Consider the following 21,395-nt stretch of genomic DNA (forward strand, 5'->3'; position numbering starts at 1 on the left):
AAAAATGCATACATTGTCAAAAGGAAAGAAAGAAAATGCTTTTAAAAAGTGGGGAAAAAAACAACAGAAAAAAACAAAAAAGTATCGTAACAATAAATGTTTATTTTCTAAACGTATTTATATAATTCAAATATTCATGTCTATATATTTCTACGGTAACACACACACACACACACACACACACACACAAAGTGTGTGTGTGTGTCTGTGTCTGTTTCCCCGAAAATAAGTTGTCTTATTTTCTTTTGACCCCCAAAATAAGTGCTTGGCCTTATTTTCAGAGGTCTTCTTATTTTTGAAGTGCAGGAGGCAGCGAGCATGGTCACCTCAAAGCCTTCCTATTCGCAGGCAAACTTTTATTTCTCATGAAAAGCAAATTCAGCATTAATGAACCTTTACCTTTATTTGTATAATTTAATCATCAGAGACTGCCATCTGCTGGGAAGATTTTAGAACTGTGATCCATCAAAAAGCTTTCCCCCCAAATGATCAAATCTGCAAAAAAAAAAAAAAAAGCAGAGAATATAACTATGTCTTAAAAACATTAATACAGAAGAATATGCAAAGTGTGTTCTCTGGATGATTTAAAGTAAAACATTACCTCTGTTGGAAGTTATAACCCACCCCTCTCCTAGAGAAACGAAATATTTTAGGATATATGAAAAAGGCAGAATATTTCCCCTAAAAAGAGAAGTAGAAACTCAAGAGAGGCAGAAACTCAGCCGCTCCACTTTTGTGAATGAGCCATTAAGGCCTCACCCAGTCTATTCTACATAACAAAAACCTCTCCACTTCAGCTCCAGGGTGATGTGATTAAGGCATGATAGTATTAGTTCTTTACCAATCTCACCACAGGGCACCTGGGAAGATTACATCATCACCCAGCAAGCCAAACAAGCCTCGGAGACACCTACAGAGTTCCCTGCATGGCCCCATGGGAGTCTGACAACCAATCAGAATACAAGCTCAAGATCAAAGGCAAAGAGGGCATAAAGCCAGGGACTTTCAGCATCTCTGCCCTTTTTCTTCTTCACCCAACATCTTGAAGTATGTGATTCCCCTTTTCCCCCAGGACCTCCAACCATGTGACCCTGCCCACCATTAAACCATCTTTCCAAGCAGCCTCCATGTTTCCAGTGTCTTTTTTCCCCACTTGCAACTGAACCCAGAAGGACATCTCTTTCCACACCTCTGCCCATTAGCCAGATCTGGAGGACCTATTTGATTAATTGATTTTATAGTTTGCTTTTCCTGCAGAAGTAAAATATCGCAAACAAAACACTCCTTTATTATTATCTGAACAAATAACTGGGTATAATGTATTAAGCTGGAAGATAATCTCTTCCTCTTTCTTAGATGTATATGTTCTTCCCCTTTCCTAGTAATTCAGTGTCATTACATTGCAATTTCCTTTATTTTATTCCCATAAAAGTGATGAAAGAAATGTCCCTCTGGGTTCGGCTCCAAGTGGGGAAAAAGACACTGGAGACATGGAGGCTGCTTGGAAAGATGGTTTATTGTTGGACAGGGCCACATGGCTTGAGCCCAGAACAGAAAAGGTGATCACATGCTTCAATGTTGGTGGAGAAGAAGAGAAGGGCTGAAGGAGGGGCTTGCTAGGCTTTTTATAACCTGTTTATCCCACCTCTCTGTTTCCTGTTCCTGTGTAAGAAATGTATTCTGATTGGTTGTCAGACTCCCATGGGGCCATGCAGGGGCTACTCTCTAGGCTGTGTTTTGAATCCAGGTATGGATGAGTTCTCAGATGCCATGTGGAGAGTTGAGTAAAGTTCCAACATTATCATGCCTTTACTCCCATCCCCCCTGGGCTGCAGTGGAGAAGTCTTTATTATGTAAAGTGGACTAGCCTGGCCTTCTCAATGGCCCATTGACAAAGTGGGGATGGGCAGGAAGCTACAGGCAACTATTCTGTCTTTTAAAACATGTTTCTTTTCATATCCATAGAAATATTCTGCTTTTTCAATATTTCCTAGGATATTTCATTTTTCTGGGAGAGGGCTGGATGATAACTTCCCACAAAAGCAAACAAGTGATATTACGGACAGAGACTGGATGACCAAAACCACCCAATGAGTTTCTAAAGTACAGATAGTCCTTGATTTATGACTATAATTGAGCTCAAAATTTAACTGAATTATGCTGCCCGACACTGTAAAGAGGCTCATCAACCAACCAATCAACCAACCAAAAAGGAAGGAACGTTTAAATCCTCATGAACTGAAATATAAAATGAATTGTGTAGGATTCTCAACTTTTTTTAAGCTGTTATGCTATTACACGTTGTATTAAAGGAGAAATAATTATATATTTTAATTTAAATGATATATTCATTATGATCCACTATATATTCATGTGTATCCTGGATCTCACTTATAAGCTTCAGGTTGTTTTACAACTGTGGTTCAACACTATTTAATATTTAGTGTGTTCATTATCTATACGACCACAATAAACTGGAAAGGAATAAATCAGTACTGTAAAATACTGTTCACACAACGCAGCTGTCTGCATTTGCACAAAAATGCACGTACATCCTCAGACTCTAAGCCTCTCTGAGAATCTCCAAGATCCACCTGCAAAATCCGGCAACCAGGTTCTCGTTACGTATGTTACAATCCCTGGCATTCGCCCAGCTTCGAAATGGAAGTGAGCATGCGCTCCATGCCTGGTAGCATTGGCTGATAGACGGAGAGGACGTGTGATACATACGGGGAGTTATAGAGGCCGGTGGAATTTCTCCTCTCTAGGAAGAAGCGCTCTTTCATTTTAACCCTTCGAATCACCGGCCTCTTGAGAAACGGCAAACGCTGAGAAGTGATCTCAAGCATAAAGTCCCGGCGTGTCGTTGGTCTCAAAACCAGTGAAAATACAAAAAAATGAAGTGATGGCAAATATTGAAAGGGTGGTGGGAGAGCCTGGGAGGGGAGAAATCTTCTAAGTTCTCTTTCCGTGTGCAGTGCAAGAAAGAAAAATGCACGGTGCAAAGTTAAAATCTGCACATGTGCAGCCCCATAGAAGGGAGAGGATTCCTCCGAGATCTGGTCGTGGCGAGGAGGAAGGGCATTCTTTTTTCCCGGCGAGCAAGAAAGGGGAGAGGATGCTCCTTGTGATTATTTATTTATTTGGCTTGTCAAACATGTACAAGATAACAGGTATAAGTATAAACGTGGACATGAGCACAGGAAATGGGTACGAATATGAGTGGACTATGGATTATGAATTATGAATGGATTATGAATGGACAGCCTACTTGCAGGCTTCAAAGATGTTGTTAGTTGCGAACTCGTGTCCAGTCACCCTGACCCCATGGACAACGTTCCTCCAGGCCTTCCTGTCCTCTACCGTCCTCTGGAGTCCATTTAAGCTCATGCCTAGTGCTTCGGTGACTCCATTCAGCCACCTCATTCTCTGTCCTCCCCTTCTTCTTTTGCCCTCAATCGTTCCCAACGTTAGGCTCTTCTCCAGTCCTTTCTCATTAGGTGGCCAAAGTACTTGAGTTTCATCTTCAGGATCTAGCCTTCTAAAGAGCAGTCGGAGTTGATCTCCAGGACTGACCGGTTTGATCACCTTGCAGTCCAAGGGACTCGCACCATAGTTCAAAGGCCTCCATTCTTTGGCGCTCAGCCTTCCTTATGGTACAACTTTCACAACCATACTTTGCAACTGGGAAAACCATAGCCTTGACTATGCACACTTTTGTTGGCAGGGTGATGTCTCTTCTTTTTAGTATGCTGTCTAGATTTGCCATAGCTTCCCTCCCCAGGAGCAAGCTGCAGTCCCCATCTGCGGTGATTTTGGAGCCCAGGAAAATAAAATCTGTCACTACCCCCATTTCTTCCCCATCTATTTGCCAGGAATTGGGAGGGCCAGATGCCATGATCTTAATTTTCTTAATGTTGAGTTTCAAGCCAACTTTTGCACTCTCCTTCTTCACCCACCTCAAGAGGCTCTTTGGTTCCTTTTCACGTTCTGCCATTACAGTGGTATCATCTGCATAATAAGATCAGCTAAGTGTGTCCCTGACACTGGGAAAAAACCCTCCCAAACCTTTTCGGTGTTTGCAGCAAAACTAACTTTTGTGGATTTGATTCAGGCGTACTACATTATTCTTTCCTGCCACAATTTATTTTAAATTCCTAAAGCTATGCAGATAGATCCCTTGATTGTCTCTAGCGAATAGGTGACAGGCAACAAGGAATTTTAAAGTGTTTGTATCTCTGCCACATAAACAGATTTTTTTTAAACGTCCCTGAATCTAAAAGTCCTTTGGTCTTTTTTTTCTCCTTGTATGGATGTTTATTTCTATGTTGACAGTGTGAGTGTTCATCGAATGGGAGGAGAGGAGAGGAGAAACTATGGGACCAGAAATAAAGTTCATATTTTCCAAACTCTGTTTAAGTTTTAAATCTCAATGTGTGATCGTTGAATTTTATTTTTAAGTATCAGGGAAGACTCTTATTACCATAAAAAATCTCCTATTAACTATTTGCAACTATTTAATGCTATTTGAGTTCAAACGCTCTGTATCACAGCACCCGAAAAAATACCAACTCGTTTGTTCCCCAAAGGTGCTTTTTCAAGGGGCAACTGGAAAAAGCGTCTTTGGGGACAAGCATGATCTGGATGACTGAGAATGTCCATAGACATTTGCCAACTCGTTTCGTTTTTAATGCAGCTAAACCGAATTAAGCTGCTACCGGTAGTTCCGGCTTTCGAATCTTGAAATTCTGGCAGCTTCTAGCTTCAAAGTCGAACGGCGCATGCGCTCCTTCTCTAACACGCTGAAGGGGGATTTTGAACGCGAGGTCAGGAAGTGAGCTACGCTATTCCCCGCAAGGAGTGTTGCCGCTCTAGGGCGAAGCCCCCTCGTTTCATCCCCTGGAATGGAATGGAAGCTCGGGAAGTTATTGCGAGAATAAACTTGTGTATGTATGAGTGTAGATTTTCTCTGCACCCGTTTTGATGGCTGCGAGGAAGCAATATCCCCAACGATCAAATATCAAATGTTCATCCCCAAACATCAACATTACCAAATATTTTTTTGTATTTTATCGTTGGGGACATTAAAAACAATATCCCCAACGATCAGATTCCAGAATCTGAGCTTCAGGGTGGATGCAACTGGGAAGGGACATTCTTTATTTACTAGCGAGTGATATTACTAGGAGTGATGCAGACCTCTTACAAGAGAAAATAAAATGTCTCTATTGGGGACAGAGAATGCTGTTTAAGAGCTAAGCCTGCCACCTGCTGCTCAAGAGATGCAAAGAGAAATAATTTGGAGAACTCCTCTACAGCAGTGTTTTTCAACCTTTTTTGTGCAAAGGCACACTTTTTTCATGAAAAAAATCACGAGGCACACCACCATTAGAAAATGTTAAAAAAATTTAACTCTGTGCCTATATTGACTATATATAAAGTAATTCTCCCACGGCACACCTTACACTATGTCACGGCACACTAGTGTGCCACGGCACAGTGGTTGAAAAACACTGCTCTACAGAGTCGTTCCTAGATGCACATAAATAAATAAATTATCCACTTCTTAAACTGCAGGATCTGGTCTTGAGTGAGGGGAATGGGGAAGCAGATTCTTGCCCTGCAAAGCCTCAGAAAGCAAATCAAAAGATCCTTTGATATTGCTCAGTTTGACACTGCTCTGCATATAGGCAGCCTCCCCCCCCCAACCTAACAGATTAACAGAGTTGGAAGGGACCTTATAGATCATCTAGTCCAACCCCCTGCTCAAGCATGAGACCCTACACCATTTCTGACAAATGGCAGTCCAATCTCTTCTTGAAAGTCTCAAGTGATAAAGCTCCTGCAACTTTTGAAGGCAAAGCTGTTCCCTTGGTTGATTGTTCTCACTGTCAGAAAGTTCCTCTTCATTTCTAGGTTTAATCTCTCCTTGGTCAGTTTCCATCCATTATTCCTTGTCTGGTCTTCGAGTGCTTTGGAAAACACCTTGATCCCTTCCTCTCTCTGGCAGCCCCTCAAATATTGGAACACTGCTATCATGTCTCCCCTAGTCCTTCTCTTCACTAGACTAGTCATACCCAGTTCCTGTAACCGTTCTTCATATGCTCACCTCAATGAACCCTGGATAATAATAGTAATTACATTCCTTCTGAAAACCTGGATTCCAGCTAACCTGGGAATGCCTCCAAGTGACTCACTGGAGCTTAATATACCTAAAGATAGGAATTCCTGTGTGTTCTCATAACATAACTGATAATCTATACCTGCTAAATAAATTATTGAAATAGTTACTTTGGTGGCTGGACAACCAGAAGCTCTGTTGTAGCCTATTCTGGCATGTTGTGCAGACCTGGTTTTTGTGAGAATTTCTGAAGTGCATTGCAGTAAAATTTTGCTGTTATATTTTTCTCTTTTCCGCTTCAGGTATAGGAAGTATCTGTGGAAACAAAAATGCCTAAAAATCAAAGATGCCCTGTTGAGGTTTATTCGTATCCAATTCATGCAATTATGGGCCCATAAATTAATGGGGGTTTTGGAGGTCTTTTGTAGCAGTTTAGAGTTCAGTTTGAAAGTGGATTAATAGGAAAAGGATCTACTGCCTGAGTGAAGAGTTCTGGGCAGCTTGGGAGAAGAATGGAGCAGGAGATATAGTACACAAAGAAGAAAATGTTGTTTTGGATACACCATGTCAGGACTTCGGGAATCTCCGCTACCAGGAGACCCTGGGGCCTCGAGAGATTTGCAGACAACTCTACCATCTTTGTTGTCGGTGGCTGAAGCCAGAGAAGCTGGAACTGGTCATGCTGGAGCAATTCCTCGCCATCTTGACTCCAGAGCTGGGAAGCTGGGTGAAAAGAGTGTGGAGTGGAAACACAAATAAGATTGTAAAATATGGGAAAACTCACTTAACAAATGTCTCACTTAACAAATTTTGGGGTCAGTTGGGGTTCTAGGTCCGAGGACTACCTATATAGGTATATTTCGACTTTCTTCCACAGTTGGGACCAGAATTTCCGTTAACAAGCAAGATGGTTTTTAAGTGAGTTGTGCCCGATTTTTAAGGACCTTTTTTGCCATGGTTCTTAAGCAAATCACTACAGTTGTTAAGTGAATCAAATGGTCATTAAGCAAATCCAGCTTCTTGCATTGATTGTCAGAAACCAGAAATCTGTGATGCTGCAATCATCGTATATACTGGCCTGGATTTTGGTCAGGTGGCGATGATCAAATGCTGCAATGGTTTTAAGAGCAAGGACCAGTTGTAAATCACATTTTTCCCCAGTGCTGTTGTAGCTTCAAATTGGTCACTAAGTGAATGGTTATAAGTCGAGGGCTACCTGTAAACCAGAAGTACATCAGTTTCTTAACAATGTGATCTGCCCTTCATGTTTGGATGTTATGATGAGGCCTAACAACCTGAGGTAAATTTATGCAAGTTTAGAAGTATATCCAATATTTTTCCACAATTGTATTTTTGGGGAGCAAAGTGATGGCGATGTTTGGTAATAACACCATTGTTAATGTATGTGGAAAAAGGATTATTTAATCTAGAAGATTATTGGGAGCTGCCCAGAGTTGTGTTTTTGAGATGGGTAGCAACAAAGATCATTTAAATAAACACGTAACTAAAACTAGCAAAGAAAGAAAGTCGAGAGGGTTTCTTTTTTCCCCCAGCACATTTCATAACAGCTGTAGAAGAAGACACAGAGTCTTAAGTCTCAGAGATGTCTTGTTTTTCTTCTATTGTCTGATCAGCCAGGATGTGATATATGCGGATACGTAACAATAAATGGAATGTTAGATGAATTAAGTAACCAAATTGGCATATTTACTGTGACCAAGGAGGCTCAGAGTTATATTTGAAAACAATGCACGTGAACACAAAATTGTTAAGAGACAACATAAGCAAAACCAAAGCGATACAGGTAGTCCTCGACATATGACAATTGAGCCCAAAACTTCGGTTGTTAAGTGAGACATTTGTTAAGTGAATTTTGCGTCCATTTTACAACCTTTCTTGCCTCATTTGTTAAGTGAATCACTATGATTCTTAACCTAGTAATATGGCTGTTAAGGGAATCTGGCTTCCTTATTGATTTTGCTTGTTCAGAAGGTTGCAAAAGGGGAATCACATGATCCCGGGATACTGCAGCCGTCATAAATATGAGTCAGTTGCGAAGCATCTGTATTTTGATTAAGTGATTAAGGGAAATGCTACAAGGATTTTAAGTGTGAAAAACAATCATAAGTCTCTTTTTTTCCACTGTTGTTCTAACTTCGAATGGCCACTAAATGAACTGTTGTAACTCGGGGACTACCTGTACATCAGAATATCCTGCCCACAAAACCTTCAAGTGTTCAATAGGTGCAGGCTGTTCTTATCTGCTAGGGGTATCCAGAGTGCATCATCAGCGTAATATTTAAGATTTTCTCATCAGTTAATACTAGAGTAGCTAAGGAGAGTTTTGAGGGGGCTCAGCCATAACAAGACGACTTTAAATTGTCTCAAGCAAATGTTGGATATGAGATGAAGGCAGATCATGAAAAAATGACTCCCCCAAAGTCATCAGGAAATACGCTGCAAATAAGCCAACTACTTTTTCAGATCTTGGCAATATAACCAGTTGAGTTCTGAGGTTAAGGAAGGATGAAATTAAAACTGAAACATTTGGAGATAGGTGCAATGAAGTATACTTTATTGAAATATGCTTACAGCAGGAAAGTGACTCCAGAGCAAAGTATTCCTCAGATTATATAGGTTTGGTTAACTGCATTTGAAACAGTAAGATAAAAAGAATACAATAAGACTGCCTTCTGAATGCTTTGATGAGCTATTGAAATGATTTCCTTGTTATACTTCATACTTGCAGTGTCCTTCCTGATATTATCTTTGTTAAAATATGTTATTAAAATTTTAAAAAATGCAAAAAAAAACACCTCACAACCCTAATACTATTTTTTTAAAAAAAAGGAAAATATAAAATAAAAAGTGCAAAGAGAAAAAAGGAGGAAGGGAAAAATGTATACATTTGGTCGCTTTTTTAGTATCCTTGATATTAGCTATGTGTACCTTAAACAGCAATATTGTGATTTCTTGTTGCACTATTTCATTGCTCCTCCCTAGAAGGATAACTGTCTGGATTGGGTTATAGAATTGGGTACTAATAAATATAAATATTCATTTTAAATACCACTACCTTTAAGCCATGATGACGCAGTGGTTAGAATGCAGTATTGCAGGCTAATTCTACTTGATTCTCACCATCTCAAAGTTGACTCGACCTTCCATCCTTTCAATGATGAGGACCCAGATTGTTGGGGGCAATATTCTGATTCTAAACTGCTAAAAGTGACCTGTAAAGAAACACTTAAGCAGTATATGAGTCTACGTGCTATTGCTGTGTTTAGCATCATACCTAGCAATGGGTGCATGTATTTTAACAGATCATATGTATTCTTGCAGATAAGCCCATCCACAATAAACTGATCTCATTTTTTTCATGCTTTAATTTTCACGATTGGCTTATCGGGGTTGTGTGTATGTGCAGTTTTAATGGTTATTTGGTTGAAAATGTGAAGGCTGACTTACCTGAAGGTGGGCTTTTCCCATCAATCCTATCTTTTCTTTGTAAGTTTTTTTTGGGGGGGGGGGAATTCGTTTGCCATTGCCTCCTTTCTCGGCCTGAGAGAAAGTGATTGGACCAAGGACCGAAACCCATGCAGCTGGATATCATCAGCAAAGTGGGATTAGAACTCAGTCTCCTAGTTTGTAGCCTAATGCCTTAACCACTACACCAAACAACTTGCCGCAGATGACCTTATATTTGAGTACCCTGTTTCCCTGAAAATAAGACCTCCCCAGATAATAAGCCCAATGGGGCTTTTGAGCACATGCAGACCCACGAAAATAAGCCCGCCCCAAAAATATTGCAACACATCAGCAGCCATGAGGTGACCACGCTTGTTACCTCCTGTACCTCAAAAATAATACCTCCCAGAAAATAAGGCCAAGCGCTTATTTCAGGGGATCAAAAGAAAATAAGACCCTGTCTTATTTTGGGGAACAGTATATATGAAATTTTTTAAAAAAGTATTATGGTATTTACTCACAGATGAAGCTCAACCATGGATAAGCCAAATCCAATTTGGGTGGGGTGGGGTCTATTTTGACTCAAATACTTGACTAATCTGTGGCTAAATACGTAATTAGATATTTGACATTATACTCACAGTTGTCTTACTTGAAGCTAATTTTTTCTCCATTTGCTTGCATTAATTTATCTTCCTTTATTGCATAACTGCGTTCTTTGACCTTGTGTGCATACCAACCATTGGTATGGAGCAGGAGTGAAATCTACTTACCTTTGCTACTGGGTCACAAATGTGAGTGTGCAGGGACTATTATCTATCAAATAGTAACTGCTGGAACACTGCTAAATCATGGTATAAAGGGAATTTGGTTAAAAGGGGAAAATATCAAATAAGCAGAACACACAGACAGTAGCAGGATACAAACAGGAAGGGATCTACTGAACTAGGCTATAGTAACCTTAAGAATTGACATAAGCAACTAGGCCTCAAGTTGATCCAACCTGGTCCTTATCAAAAGGGAAGGAAAAAGTATCTACGCAGGTCACCATTGCAGGGAACTTTGTGTACAAACAATACATGCATGTTTAGCTACTCCTTATCAAGAGCCAGTATGTTGTAGTGTTAAGGCATCAGACAAAAAATCGGGACACAGTGAGTTCTACTCCTGCCTTGGGCACAAAGCCTGCTGGGTGATCTTGGGCCACCCACTCTTTCTCAGCCCTAGGAAGGAGACAATGGAAAAATACTTCTGAAATCTTGTCAAGAAAACTGCAGGGATTAAGTCCAGACAGTCTCCAGGAGTCAAAACTGACTCCAAGGCACATAGAAACATCCATCAGTTAAATGAAAATTAATGTACCGTATCTTTGGGAGTATAAGAGGCACCTCCCCCCCCCCAAAAAAAGGGTAAAAATCTGGGTGCATTTTATACATTGAATATAGCATTTTTTGCCTCCCGAAACCCCGCCCCTTCACAAAAATAGACCTGCATAGCCTTTAGAAGGCTTGTAGAGTGCTCCTAGGGGCTGGGGGGGGGGGCAAAAATGAGCAAAAAATGGGCCATTTTTCCTCATTTGGCTCCCCACCCACCCCCAGGAGCACAAAATTATTCACAAAAAATGAGGCGTGCAAAGGGTTTGGGAGGTCAGAGTACAAAAAAATATTTTTTTGTAATTTACCTCTTCAAAATCTTGGTGCATCTTATACTCCGGAAAATACAGTACATAGATAAAGGGGTCTTTCTTGAAATGAATTTCTCCAAAGCTGAGGTTTTAGTTTTTCCAGAATGTGTCCTAAAGCTCAGCCTTAAAGGAATGGGTTAAATTGATTGGGTTAACTTCAAGTACTTAAGCATCTACTTCCTCTGCCTATTGGAAGAACCAAGTGAGTGGGTTCCTGTTAGAAAAAGTTTTTAATGCATATTTAAAACACATGGCAATAATGATGTTCCTACAGCAATCATTGTTCAATACAATTTACCCCTCACTGAAATAGCTTTATCCCAAGTAATGGCCTCAATGAACGGGACATCCCAAACAAGGTAGCAAAAAACGTACTGCAGTTAAAATATCTGGAATGTGTTTATGCAATCTCCTTATGAACATCAGTATGGTAATTACCAAAGTACGATATATCTCACAATGGATGACACCACCAGTGCTGAATGTATCAATTATGTTCTCCCCTTTGCCAGATTTGAAAACCATCTCTCCTTGGTCACACCGAATAATAAGGCGAGCATTCTTTTGCAAACATGATATTTCCTTGCGAAATGTATCTAGTGCTTTGTTGATTCCGTCATGGACACTCTGAGGTACTCCCAACAGATTTCGGACTTTTGTCCTCATTCCCTCCAGTTTTTCCACAGTGAGCTCATGTGTTTTACAAGGGTAAACATTCTGCTTGGAAAACATGTCCCAAGTTTGTGATTCGAAGTTGAAATCTACTTTTCCGTCTTTACTCTGTGCGATGATCTTCCAATCTTCGGAGTCTACAGATAGGCCTTGCTCATAGCAAGTGAAATCAATTTGGAGATTCTTATTGATGGCAGGATATTCAGGCAACTTATCCACAAGGATATTAAAACATGATTTGAGGCTGTCGGTGAGCAAATCCAATTGGGCTAATTCACTTTTAATTCCCCTCAAGTTGCCAACGTCCAGTGTTTGAAGAGAACACGAGAAATTCTCTAGTTTGTTGCCTAAACTTGTATGTAGTTCACGGTACTGAGGTTGCCCATTGGAATGAGTAACGTCCAGTTTGTAATCTCCTTCCCCTGAGATGAATACATATTCCACATTTTCTCCATCCATGTCAAAGCTGAATTTTATCTGGGCATTATTTTGTATTTGACTCGGTTTCTGGGGGAACCTCTGGAGTACCAACTCGAAGCAACTCTTCTCAACCTGAGTCAATGGGCCAAATGTCTCCAAGTCTCTTTTCACCTTTTCTAAATGTCCAGTGCTAAGGGGTTGCAGCCGAGAGCGTAATCTGGCCAGATATCCAGATTTTGATGGGGCTTTGACATGGTACTTGTAGTCTCCAGCAGAAACATTGATTTTCCATTCTTTTTTTCCTGAAGCAAAAGAGAGCACTTTCCCATCATCTCCCTTGAGAACCATCTGAGCATTTTTCATTACCCACGAAGGCTCATTTGGAAAGTTCTTCATTACTTCTTTGAAACATTTCCCCATCCCCTCATCCATTCCTAAATTCCTCCATTCGTTCTTCACTTTGTTTAAGCTGTCAATATCCAGGCGATGTGTCTTTGACAGTAATTTTTGCTTCTTGAAAAAAGATAAAACAATGGCCATGTTCTTTGCACTCTGAAATAGCTCCAAATTATTTGAATGAACTACATTCAAAAAAATACTCTTTTTCTCAGGCTTGATTGTTTGGGGGCTCTTTTATGAATCCATATCAAAATATTTATAGTCTCTTTTGTCTGAGATTGCAGGCCTTAAATTTCAAAGGATAATCCTTCATACTGATTGTAGATTAATGCTCACAGTTCAGGATGAACATTTAGCATGCTGTTTACCTGGAATTGTTTTTTTAAAGGAACAAAACAATATTTTATTGATTTTTTTTTAAAAAAATACATGTTTATTTAGCTGCTTATTGGTTGAATGAAAGGTGATGATAGATGTATGTATGTATGTATATATGTATGTATGTACGTACGTACGTATGGACAGACAGACAGACAGACAGACATGGTAGGTATAGGCATAGATATAGATGATGATGATGATGATGATGATGATGATGATGATGATGATGATGATGATGATGATGGACAGACAGACAGACACACAGTAGGTATAGGCATAGATATAGATGCTGCTGCTGCTGATGATGGACAGACACACACACACATGGTAGGTATAGGCATAGATATAGATGATGATGATGACGATGATGATGATGGACAGAAAGACAGACAGACACATGGTAGGTATAGGCATAGATATAGATGATGATGATGGACAGACAGACAGACACACACACACAGAGATGATAGGTATAGGCATAGATATAGATGATGATGATGGATAGATATATAGATAGATAGAGCTTGATTTACAACAGTACGTTTAGTGACCGTTCAAACTTACAATAGCACTGAGAAAAGTGACATGACCGCTTTTCACACTTACGACCATTGCAGCATTCCCCGTAATCATGTGATCAAAATTCAGATTCTTGACAACTGGTTCATATTTATGTCTGTGTGTCAAGGTTCAGTGATCACCTTTTGTGACCCTCTGACAAAAAAAATATTCAGTGGGGAAGCTAGATTCACTTAACAGCCTGTGACAAGAAAAGTCGTAAAATGGGGCAAAACGCACTTAACGTCTCACTTAACAACAGAAATTTTGGGCTCCATTGTAGTCCATTGAGCTATAACGTAAAGGTTCCCCCTCACATGTGTTCTAGTCATTTCTGGCTCTAGGGGGCGGTGCTCATCTCCATTTCAAAGCCGAAAAACCAATGCTGTCCAAAGATGTCTCTGTGGTCATGTGATCGGCATGACTAAATGCTGAAGGCACACAGAATGCTGTTACCTTCCCACCACAGGTGGTTCCTATTTTTTTACTTGCATTTTTATGTCCTTTTAAATTGCTAGGTTGGCAGAAGCTGGGACACCCCATTATGCGGCACTAGGGATTCTAACTGCTGAACTGCCAACCTTCTGATCGACAAGCTCAGCATCTTAGCCACTGAGCCACCATGTCCCTTCGCCACATCCCTGAGCTGTATGTGGGGCTAAAACAGAGTGACTGGTACAAAGTAACTGTCAAGTGCAGGAAATCAGGCGTCCAGGCAGATTAAATAAATAAATGTTTATTATATACTAATGCTCGCATGAAGAGACTCGAGACTGATGACATGTTTGATCCCTCTCTCAGGCTCAATCTGGTCATCTACAAAACCTATTAAGTAATCAGGACAAACGGGCTTGATCCTGAATATCCCTCCTTCCTCATAATAACCTCTTATCACTTCTCAAGCAACTCATGATCATGAGTTGAAACAGTGAAACTGTTAGTAAAAATTATTCAACATTAAAATTACGAAAAACTATCTGTACTAAGAACTGCATGAGCTCCTCCTGGCAATTATGAAGAATCAAGACTTTATTTGAAAGGAAGACCCCCAAAAAGAGAGGGAGCAAGAATGTAATTGATCTTAAAGTCAATCAGTCAGAATCAGTGGTAGGATTAAAAAAAATTTTACTACCAATTCTGTAGGCATGGCATGGTGGGTGCAGCTTGGTGGGCGTGGTACGGGAAGGTTATTGCAAAATCTCAATTTCCTCCCAATCACCTGGGAGGCAGAGAATAGATGGGGGTGGGGCCAGTCAGAGGTGGTATTTATCAGTTCTCCGAACTACTCAAATTTTCCGCTACCGGTTCTCCAGAACTGGTCAGAACCTGCCGAATACCACCTCTGATAAGAATAGAGTTGGAAGGGACCTTGGAGGTCTTCTAGTCCAGCTCCCTGCTCAAGCAGGAGACCCTATGCCCTTTTATACAAGTGACTGTCCAGTCTCTTCTTAAAAACCTCAAGTGATGAAACACCCAGAATTGCTGAAGGCAAACTGTTCCACTGGTTAATTATCCTCACTGTTAGGACATTTCTTCTTAATAATGTTATGGAGGTCCTTAATATGTTCAGGGAAGTGAAAGCATAGTCATGTATGAAAAGTCTGAGAGATATTCAGGAAGTATACATTGGTGTTTAGGTTGTTGTGATGATACCAAAATGGTTGAAGTAGAAACTCCTAGGTTGGTGATAATTGCCATTTTAACTTCCAATGAAAGAAAGATGATGGAAGATTTTGAGGGGACATATTATGACACCCTGAATTAACTTGAAGTAAGAGAGAAAAATATTTTGCTAGAAAGCATAAGTAGATTGATGAGCACAAGATAAGAATATATTGAAAAAATGACCCTGTAATGAACAATAATTGTGACTGATTGAGGACTGGCTCAAAAACATAACTTTTGAAGACATGGTTTAAGCACAAGTTCAGATGGCAAAGGAATGCAATCAATTCACTACATGATGGTTTCTGTGAAAAAATTGAGGGAATCAAATTAAAATGCAAGAGTGATGAGAGATTCTAAGCAAAGGAAAAACAACTCTTTTCTCAACTTCTGAGTTTCCAGTATTTCTAGCCGAAGTGCTTGCTGATCTCTAAAACTATAGTCTGTTCCACCAGCCAGTTCATTCTGTAGATGACCCTCTTGGCTAGTGGACTTCAATTCCCAAAATCCCTTAGCACCTATGTTGAAGTTCACATATCTTTAAGCTGCCAAGGTTGAGAAATATTTTTCTTGGCTCTCTTTGGCACCTGCTGAACCTCCCACAGCAAATTCCAGGCAACATGTGCCATATAATAAGCACTAAAACACAGAAGGCATACCTCCTGGATCCCACTAGATGGCACTGTTTAATGAAAGGAAAGCAGATAATATGTCAGATTAGGACAGTATTGGCGAATCTTTTTTGGCTCTCCTGTCTCATGCCAAAAGCGGGGGGAACGTGGGTGGGTCATCCGCGGGGATACCATATCCATAATGCTATGCATGAGTGCGTGAACCAGCGCCCCCCATACTTTTGGCACGGTTTTTTCACCCTCCTCAGGCTGCAGAGGCTTTCTAGGAGCCTGGGGAGGGCAAAAACAGCCTCCTCCCCTCCAGATGCCCTCCGGAGGCCTCAGGAGCTTTCCTGAAGGCTCCGGAGGGTGAAAAACTAGCCCTAAACTGGTAATTTGGGAATGGTGACTTCCGGTTTGTCCGTAGGGGGCTTCAGGAGGTTTTCCTGAAGGCCCCAGAGGGCAAAAATCAGCCCTATGAGCAAATCTGAAGTGACTTCCGGTTTGCCCGTGGGGCCAGTTTTTCATGCTCTGGAGGGTTCAAGGAAGCCTCCAGAGGGCGAAACACAGCCTCAAAAGAAGGCTGAAGTCAGCTGGACAACACACACATGAGTGCTGGCCAAATGAAAGGGCAGTGCCTCACATGTCCTAACAAATGGCTCCGTGTGCCACCTGTGGCATGCGTGCCATAGGTGCACCATCACGGGACTAGGATAAAGCTGCCACATCTAAAGATGGAGCAGGGAGGTAAGGAAGTAAAAAAAAGGGCAAAATTCCTGTCTAAACCCTCCCTCCCCACTAAAATCCCACCAGCAGCTGCCAATCTTGGCAATCAACTTATACACAGTCTTCTTCATTAGGCTGCCAGGCACTAGCCACAGGGACAGAAGCTTCCAGGATCCAAAGACAAAGAATAGGCAGACTTCTGGATCAATTTTTACTTCCCAAATCCATGTTCCTGTGCAAGTAAGGAAAAGCACATCTAAATACAGGTAGTCCTCAACTTAAAACCACAACTGAGCCCCAATTTTTTGTTGCCAAGTAAGACATTTATTAAGTGAGTTTTGCTCCATTTTACGACCTTTCTTGCCACAGTTGCTGAGTGAATGACTGCAGTTGTTAAGTTAGTTACATGGTTGTTAAGTGAATCGGGCCTCCCCATTGATCTTGCTTGTCAGAAAGTCTCAAAAGGGGATCACATGACCACAGGACACTGCCACCGTCATAAATATGAGTCAGTTGTTAATGTTTGAATATTGATCACATGACCATGGGGGTGCTGCAATGGTCCTAAGTGTGAAAAACAGTTTTAAAAAGTTACCTTTTTAATCTTATAACTTCATTTGCTCACTAAATGAACTGTTGTAAATCAAGAAGCGCCTGCCTGAGCAGGGGACTGGACTAGAAGACCTCCAAAGTCCCTTCCAGCTTTAATTCTGATTCTGAGGATTATCTGTATATGACATAAGTGCGCATTGAGATTTACAGGGAAAGCACTCTCGGAGTGTTGTGACGTTTCTGCACAATGGGCTGTGTTTGTTTAAACAAAGCAAAAAGGTCCACACCCTGCTACACTTCCTTTGGGGAATTTCCAAGGAGCTGATTTTCAAATTTGATAGGGTTGCATTCAGCAGCAGAGACAATTCCTGAGGCTGAGAATAATTCAGCTGAGAAACTCATCTATCTTACAGTCCCTGACACTCAATCCTAAAATCCCTAGGATTGAAGCATTAGAAAGACAATTAGCATTAGATGACCAGAGTTGAGCCCAATTAGCTACTTGGACAGTTGCCACCGGTAAATGAGTTTTGCCCCATTTTACGACCTTTCCTGCCACAGTTGCTAAGTGAATCACTGCAGCTATTAATTTAGTAACACAGTTGTTGAGTGAATTCGGCTTCCCCATTGACTTTGCTTGTCAGAAGGTCGCAAAAGGTGATCACGTGACCCCAACTGTCAGTTGCCCAGCATCTGAATGTTGATCATGTGACCATGGTGTTGAGGATTAATAAAATCCTCCACTTACGACCGGGAGGCCAGCAACAGTCTATGCTGAGCCCTGCTTGGCTGAGGCGCAGCATAGACTGTTGCTAGCCAGCCGAACCGTTCTGATTGGCCAGGGTACTGCGTCATCAGTTGCTGGACGCTACCCGGACTCCCATTAGTTACCCTTTTAAACAAAGCCTGTATAAATACCTTGGCGCGGAAATTGATGTTTTGAATCGCTGTCAGCTCCTGCTTGCTTCCAATAAATCTGTTCTTGTTGAAGTCCTGGCTCTCACGTCGTTCCTGCTTCGATCTCTTAAACATGGAGATGCTGCCATGGTCACAAGTCACTTTTTTCAGTGCCATTGTAATGGTCACTAAACAAACTGTTGTAAGTTGAGCGCTAGCTATATTTGGTTTCGTAGAGAAATCCCCTTCTCAAATATTCATGAACGGGGTTGGGGTTAGGGTGATCTTCACAATAACATATTTACCAAATTTACATAATTGTCAAGGAGTATGATTTCTGTGGCCTACATATTTAAATAGAAATGAAACAAAATTATTGTGAGTACTTAAGTGACAAAGGTGGGAGAAGTGCCAATCAATGGATTAGACATAGGTGAAGGGTGCAAAAATATGCTTCCATGGAGCATCCCTAACTCATATACTCTTATTATATTCTTCCCAGTGGTGGGTTTCCAAATTTTTTAGGACCTTTTCTGTAGGTATGGCCTGTTTTGTGGGAGTGGCTTGCCAGCCATGTGACTGGGTGGGTGTGGTCAACTTGTAAAATGTGATGAAACTCACATAACAACGCTCTTGCTTAGCAACCAAAATGTTGGCTCAGAAACTCTGGCATTTGAAGCATGCAAGTCTAAAAGCTGTCAAGTTACAAGACCCTTGCACCCCTAACCCTTTAGGAAAAAATACCCAGGGGTGTTCAAACTTGACAGCTTTAAGACTTGCACACTTCAACTCCCAGAATTCCTTCTCTCACTCTTCATCTTAATGATGTATGGACGGGCGGGGGGAGGGAGCTGGAACCGGTTCTAAACGGCACTGTAGATTTGTGGCAGGAACCCACCCCTGATTCTTCCACAACAGGCAAAAAAAATCCCCTTTCCCTTATTTACTTCCCAATTAACCAGTGGAACACCTGGGCTGGATTCGCCATGTGTACTCCAGCTCTGTGAATGGGGAAAACGTCACATGATGGCAACATGATGAATTTGACATCTGTAGTGGGGGGATATACAGAAGTGTCATATCTCTCCCCCCCCCCCCCCCCAGGCCGGTCTAGGATACAGGCCTAGAAGATTCTTTCCATTGCCAGAAAGGGAAGCACTGGTTTAATTCAGATCTTCATTAAACAGAAACATTTTGGACTTTACTACAAGACTAAGTTGTGATCACATACCTGAACTGGTAGTCTAAATCCACTCTCCTTCCAGAATTGGAAAAGAAAAGGCAGGAATTGTAGTTTTTGCCTTTTTCTGCAGAAGGATAAAAAAGATAACTAATATATAACACAGAGCTTTGGTGAGAAAAAAGAGATGAACCCTTTTGTTTAAATGTTTGTCGAATAGGGAGCATGATTCTCAAATATTATGTTTATACAGCACAACACAAAACAGGACATCTGTTTCCTGCCAGAAATTGCATTATTTTCCTTTCTGTTTCTCAGCTCCAGGCAGCAAATATCTTTAGTTTAGCCAAATGATACAGTAGACAAATAAATATAATATAAATATATATTATCTATATACTGTATTTACTAATCCATCCTTGGATATTAAAGTAATCCGAACTAGCCTTGAATGCAACAAACAAGCATGCAAGTTAGTTATGCGAGATGGACAACTATACAAATCGGAACAAACAAAATATCTGCATCAAGTGTATTTAAAATGTAAGGAGGTACTTACTAACTCTAATAAATAACACAAAGCAAAGGGATTCAAGCTATTCTCCAAAGCACCTGAGGGTAGAACAAGAAGCAATGGGTAGAAACTACTCAAGGAGAGAAGCAACCTAGAATTAAGGAGAAATTTCCTGACAGTTAGAACAATTAATCAGTGGGACAGCTTGCCTCCAGAAGTTGTGAATGCCCCAACACTGGAAGTCTTTAAGAAGATGTTGGTTAATCATTTGTCTGAAATGGTATAGGGTTTCCTGACTGAGCAAGGGGTTGGACTAGAAAACCTCCAAGGTCCCTTCTAACTCTTCCCTTCCCTTCCCTTCCCTTCTGTTCTTAGAATACTTTTGGCTAATCTTGTCAGGAAAAACAATCTCCAGCCCATACCTGACATGCACATTGATTCTGTTTAATAATCATTTTCTCAAAGTATGCAAACTAAGAAAAAAGAATACTTGCCTTTAAGTGCCACGGCAGGAAGTTTAGGAATCCAGTCTGAGTTAAAAACAAAACCAGTTTCTGAACAGATGAACAAAAATATGTATATAGTAATGGGTTTTCTGTTACATTTTATACTCAAAGTATCCTGAATAGAAGTGAAATGAATATCTTAGGAACAATTCTATAAACCTTTCTTTCCCCTCCTTTCTTTTTCTCCTCCCCTAATGGTGTCAATTACAGACTTACATTAACAAATGTGTTCATTTTAACTCTTAGTTCACTGCAAAACTCCCTGATAGTTTTAGAAGGCTAAGGGTATTATGCCTTTTTGTGTGCTTGCTTGTCTTCTTGTGCCAAAAAAAGGGTCTAATTTATCCTCTGAAGTGATTTGATCATGGACCTTGGATCTAAGAAAGGATAATAGGATAAGTAGCTGGAAGGGATATTGGAGGTCTTCTAGTCCAGCCCCCTGCTCAAGTAGGAGGTCCTATATACCATTTCAGACAAATGGCTGCCCAGTCTCTTTTTTTAAATCTCCAGTGATGAAGCACCCACAACTTCTGAAGACAAGCTGTGCCACTGGTTGATTGTCCTCACTGTGAGGAAGTTTCTCCTTAAATCCAGGTTGCTTCTTTCCTTGATTAGTTTCCATCCATTGGTTCTTGCCCTACTTGATGCTGCTTTGGAAAATAAGTTGCCCCCCTCTTTTTTATGGCAGCCCCTCAGATACTGAAAAACTGCTATCATGTCACCCCTAGTTCTTCTTTTCTCTAGATTGGCCATACCCAAATCCTGCAACCATTCTTCGTATGTTTTAGTCTCCAGGCTTTTAATCTTCTTAGTTGCTCTTTGCACTTCTTCCAAAGTCTCAACATCTTTTTTTTGTAATGTGGGGCCCAAAACTGGATGCAGTATTCTAGGTGTGGCCTTACTAAGGCTTTATAAAGTGGTATTAATACTTGATGTGATTTTGATTCTATGCCTCTCTTATAGAACCAAGGATTTTATTAGCTTTTTTGGCTTCTCCACATTAAAATTTATTTTGTGGATAGGGCCCATTGTTCAACTCTT

General features: G+C 40.7%; 1 protein-coding gene across 6 annotated transcripts; it reads right to left on the reverse strand.

Annotated features, from left to right (window-relative positions):
- Positions 1–334: 334 nt before the first annotated feature.
- On the reverse strand, positions 335–20,681 carry LOC106551331 (uncharacterized). Of its 6 annotated transcripts, XR_015695855.1 has the most exons (6): positions 20,343–20,681; positions 19,386–19,461; positions 18,176–18,498; positions 6,756–6,844; positions 6,292–6,436; positions 335–495 (listed from the first exon to the last, which is right to left on the reverse strand). XR_015695855.1 is itself a non-coding variant. In XM_087708486.1 (4 exons), the coding sequence occupies exon 4, from the start codon at positions 12,903–12,905 to the stop codon at positions 11,607–11,609; it is 1,299 nt and encodes a 432-aa protein (XP_087564612.1). In that variant the 5' UTR covers positions 12,906–13,132; positions 18,176–18,296; positions 19,386–19,461; positions 20,343–20,497; the 3' UTR covers positions 8,966–11,606. The 6 variants fall into 6 exon arrangements, 4 of the variants coding, with proteins under 4 accessions (XP_087564612.1, XP_087564611.1, XP_087564610.1 ...); XR_015695854.1 differs by having other exon boundaries at positions 6,292–6,844; XM_087708486.1 differs by lacking the exons at positions 335–495; positions 6,292–6,436; positions 6,756–6,844 and adding an exon at positions 8,966–13,132 and having other exon boundaries at positions 18,176–18,296; positions 20,343–20,497.
- Between the last annotated feature and the right edge of the window lie 714 nt (positions 20,682–21,395).

This window comes from Thamnophis sirtalis, unplaced genomic scaffold (assembly GCF_051295495.1).
Source record: "Thamnophis sirtalis isolate CommonGarterSnake01/CBP01778 unplaced genomic scaffold, rThaSir2_p1.2 scaffold_3, whole genome shotgun sequence".
Classification (NCBI taxonomy): Eukaryota; Metazoa; Chordata; class Lepidosauria; order Squamata; family Natricidae; genus Thamnophis; species Thamnophis sirtalis.

What these genes read in the sequence shown, in the direction of transcription:
- LOC106551331 (XM_087708487.1), bottom strand. Translation starts at nt 12,905, where the DNA reads ATGGCCATTGTTTTATCTTTTTTCAAGAAGCAAAAATTACTGTCAAAG.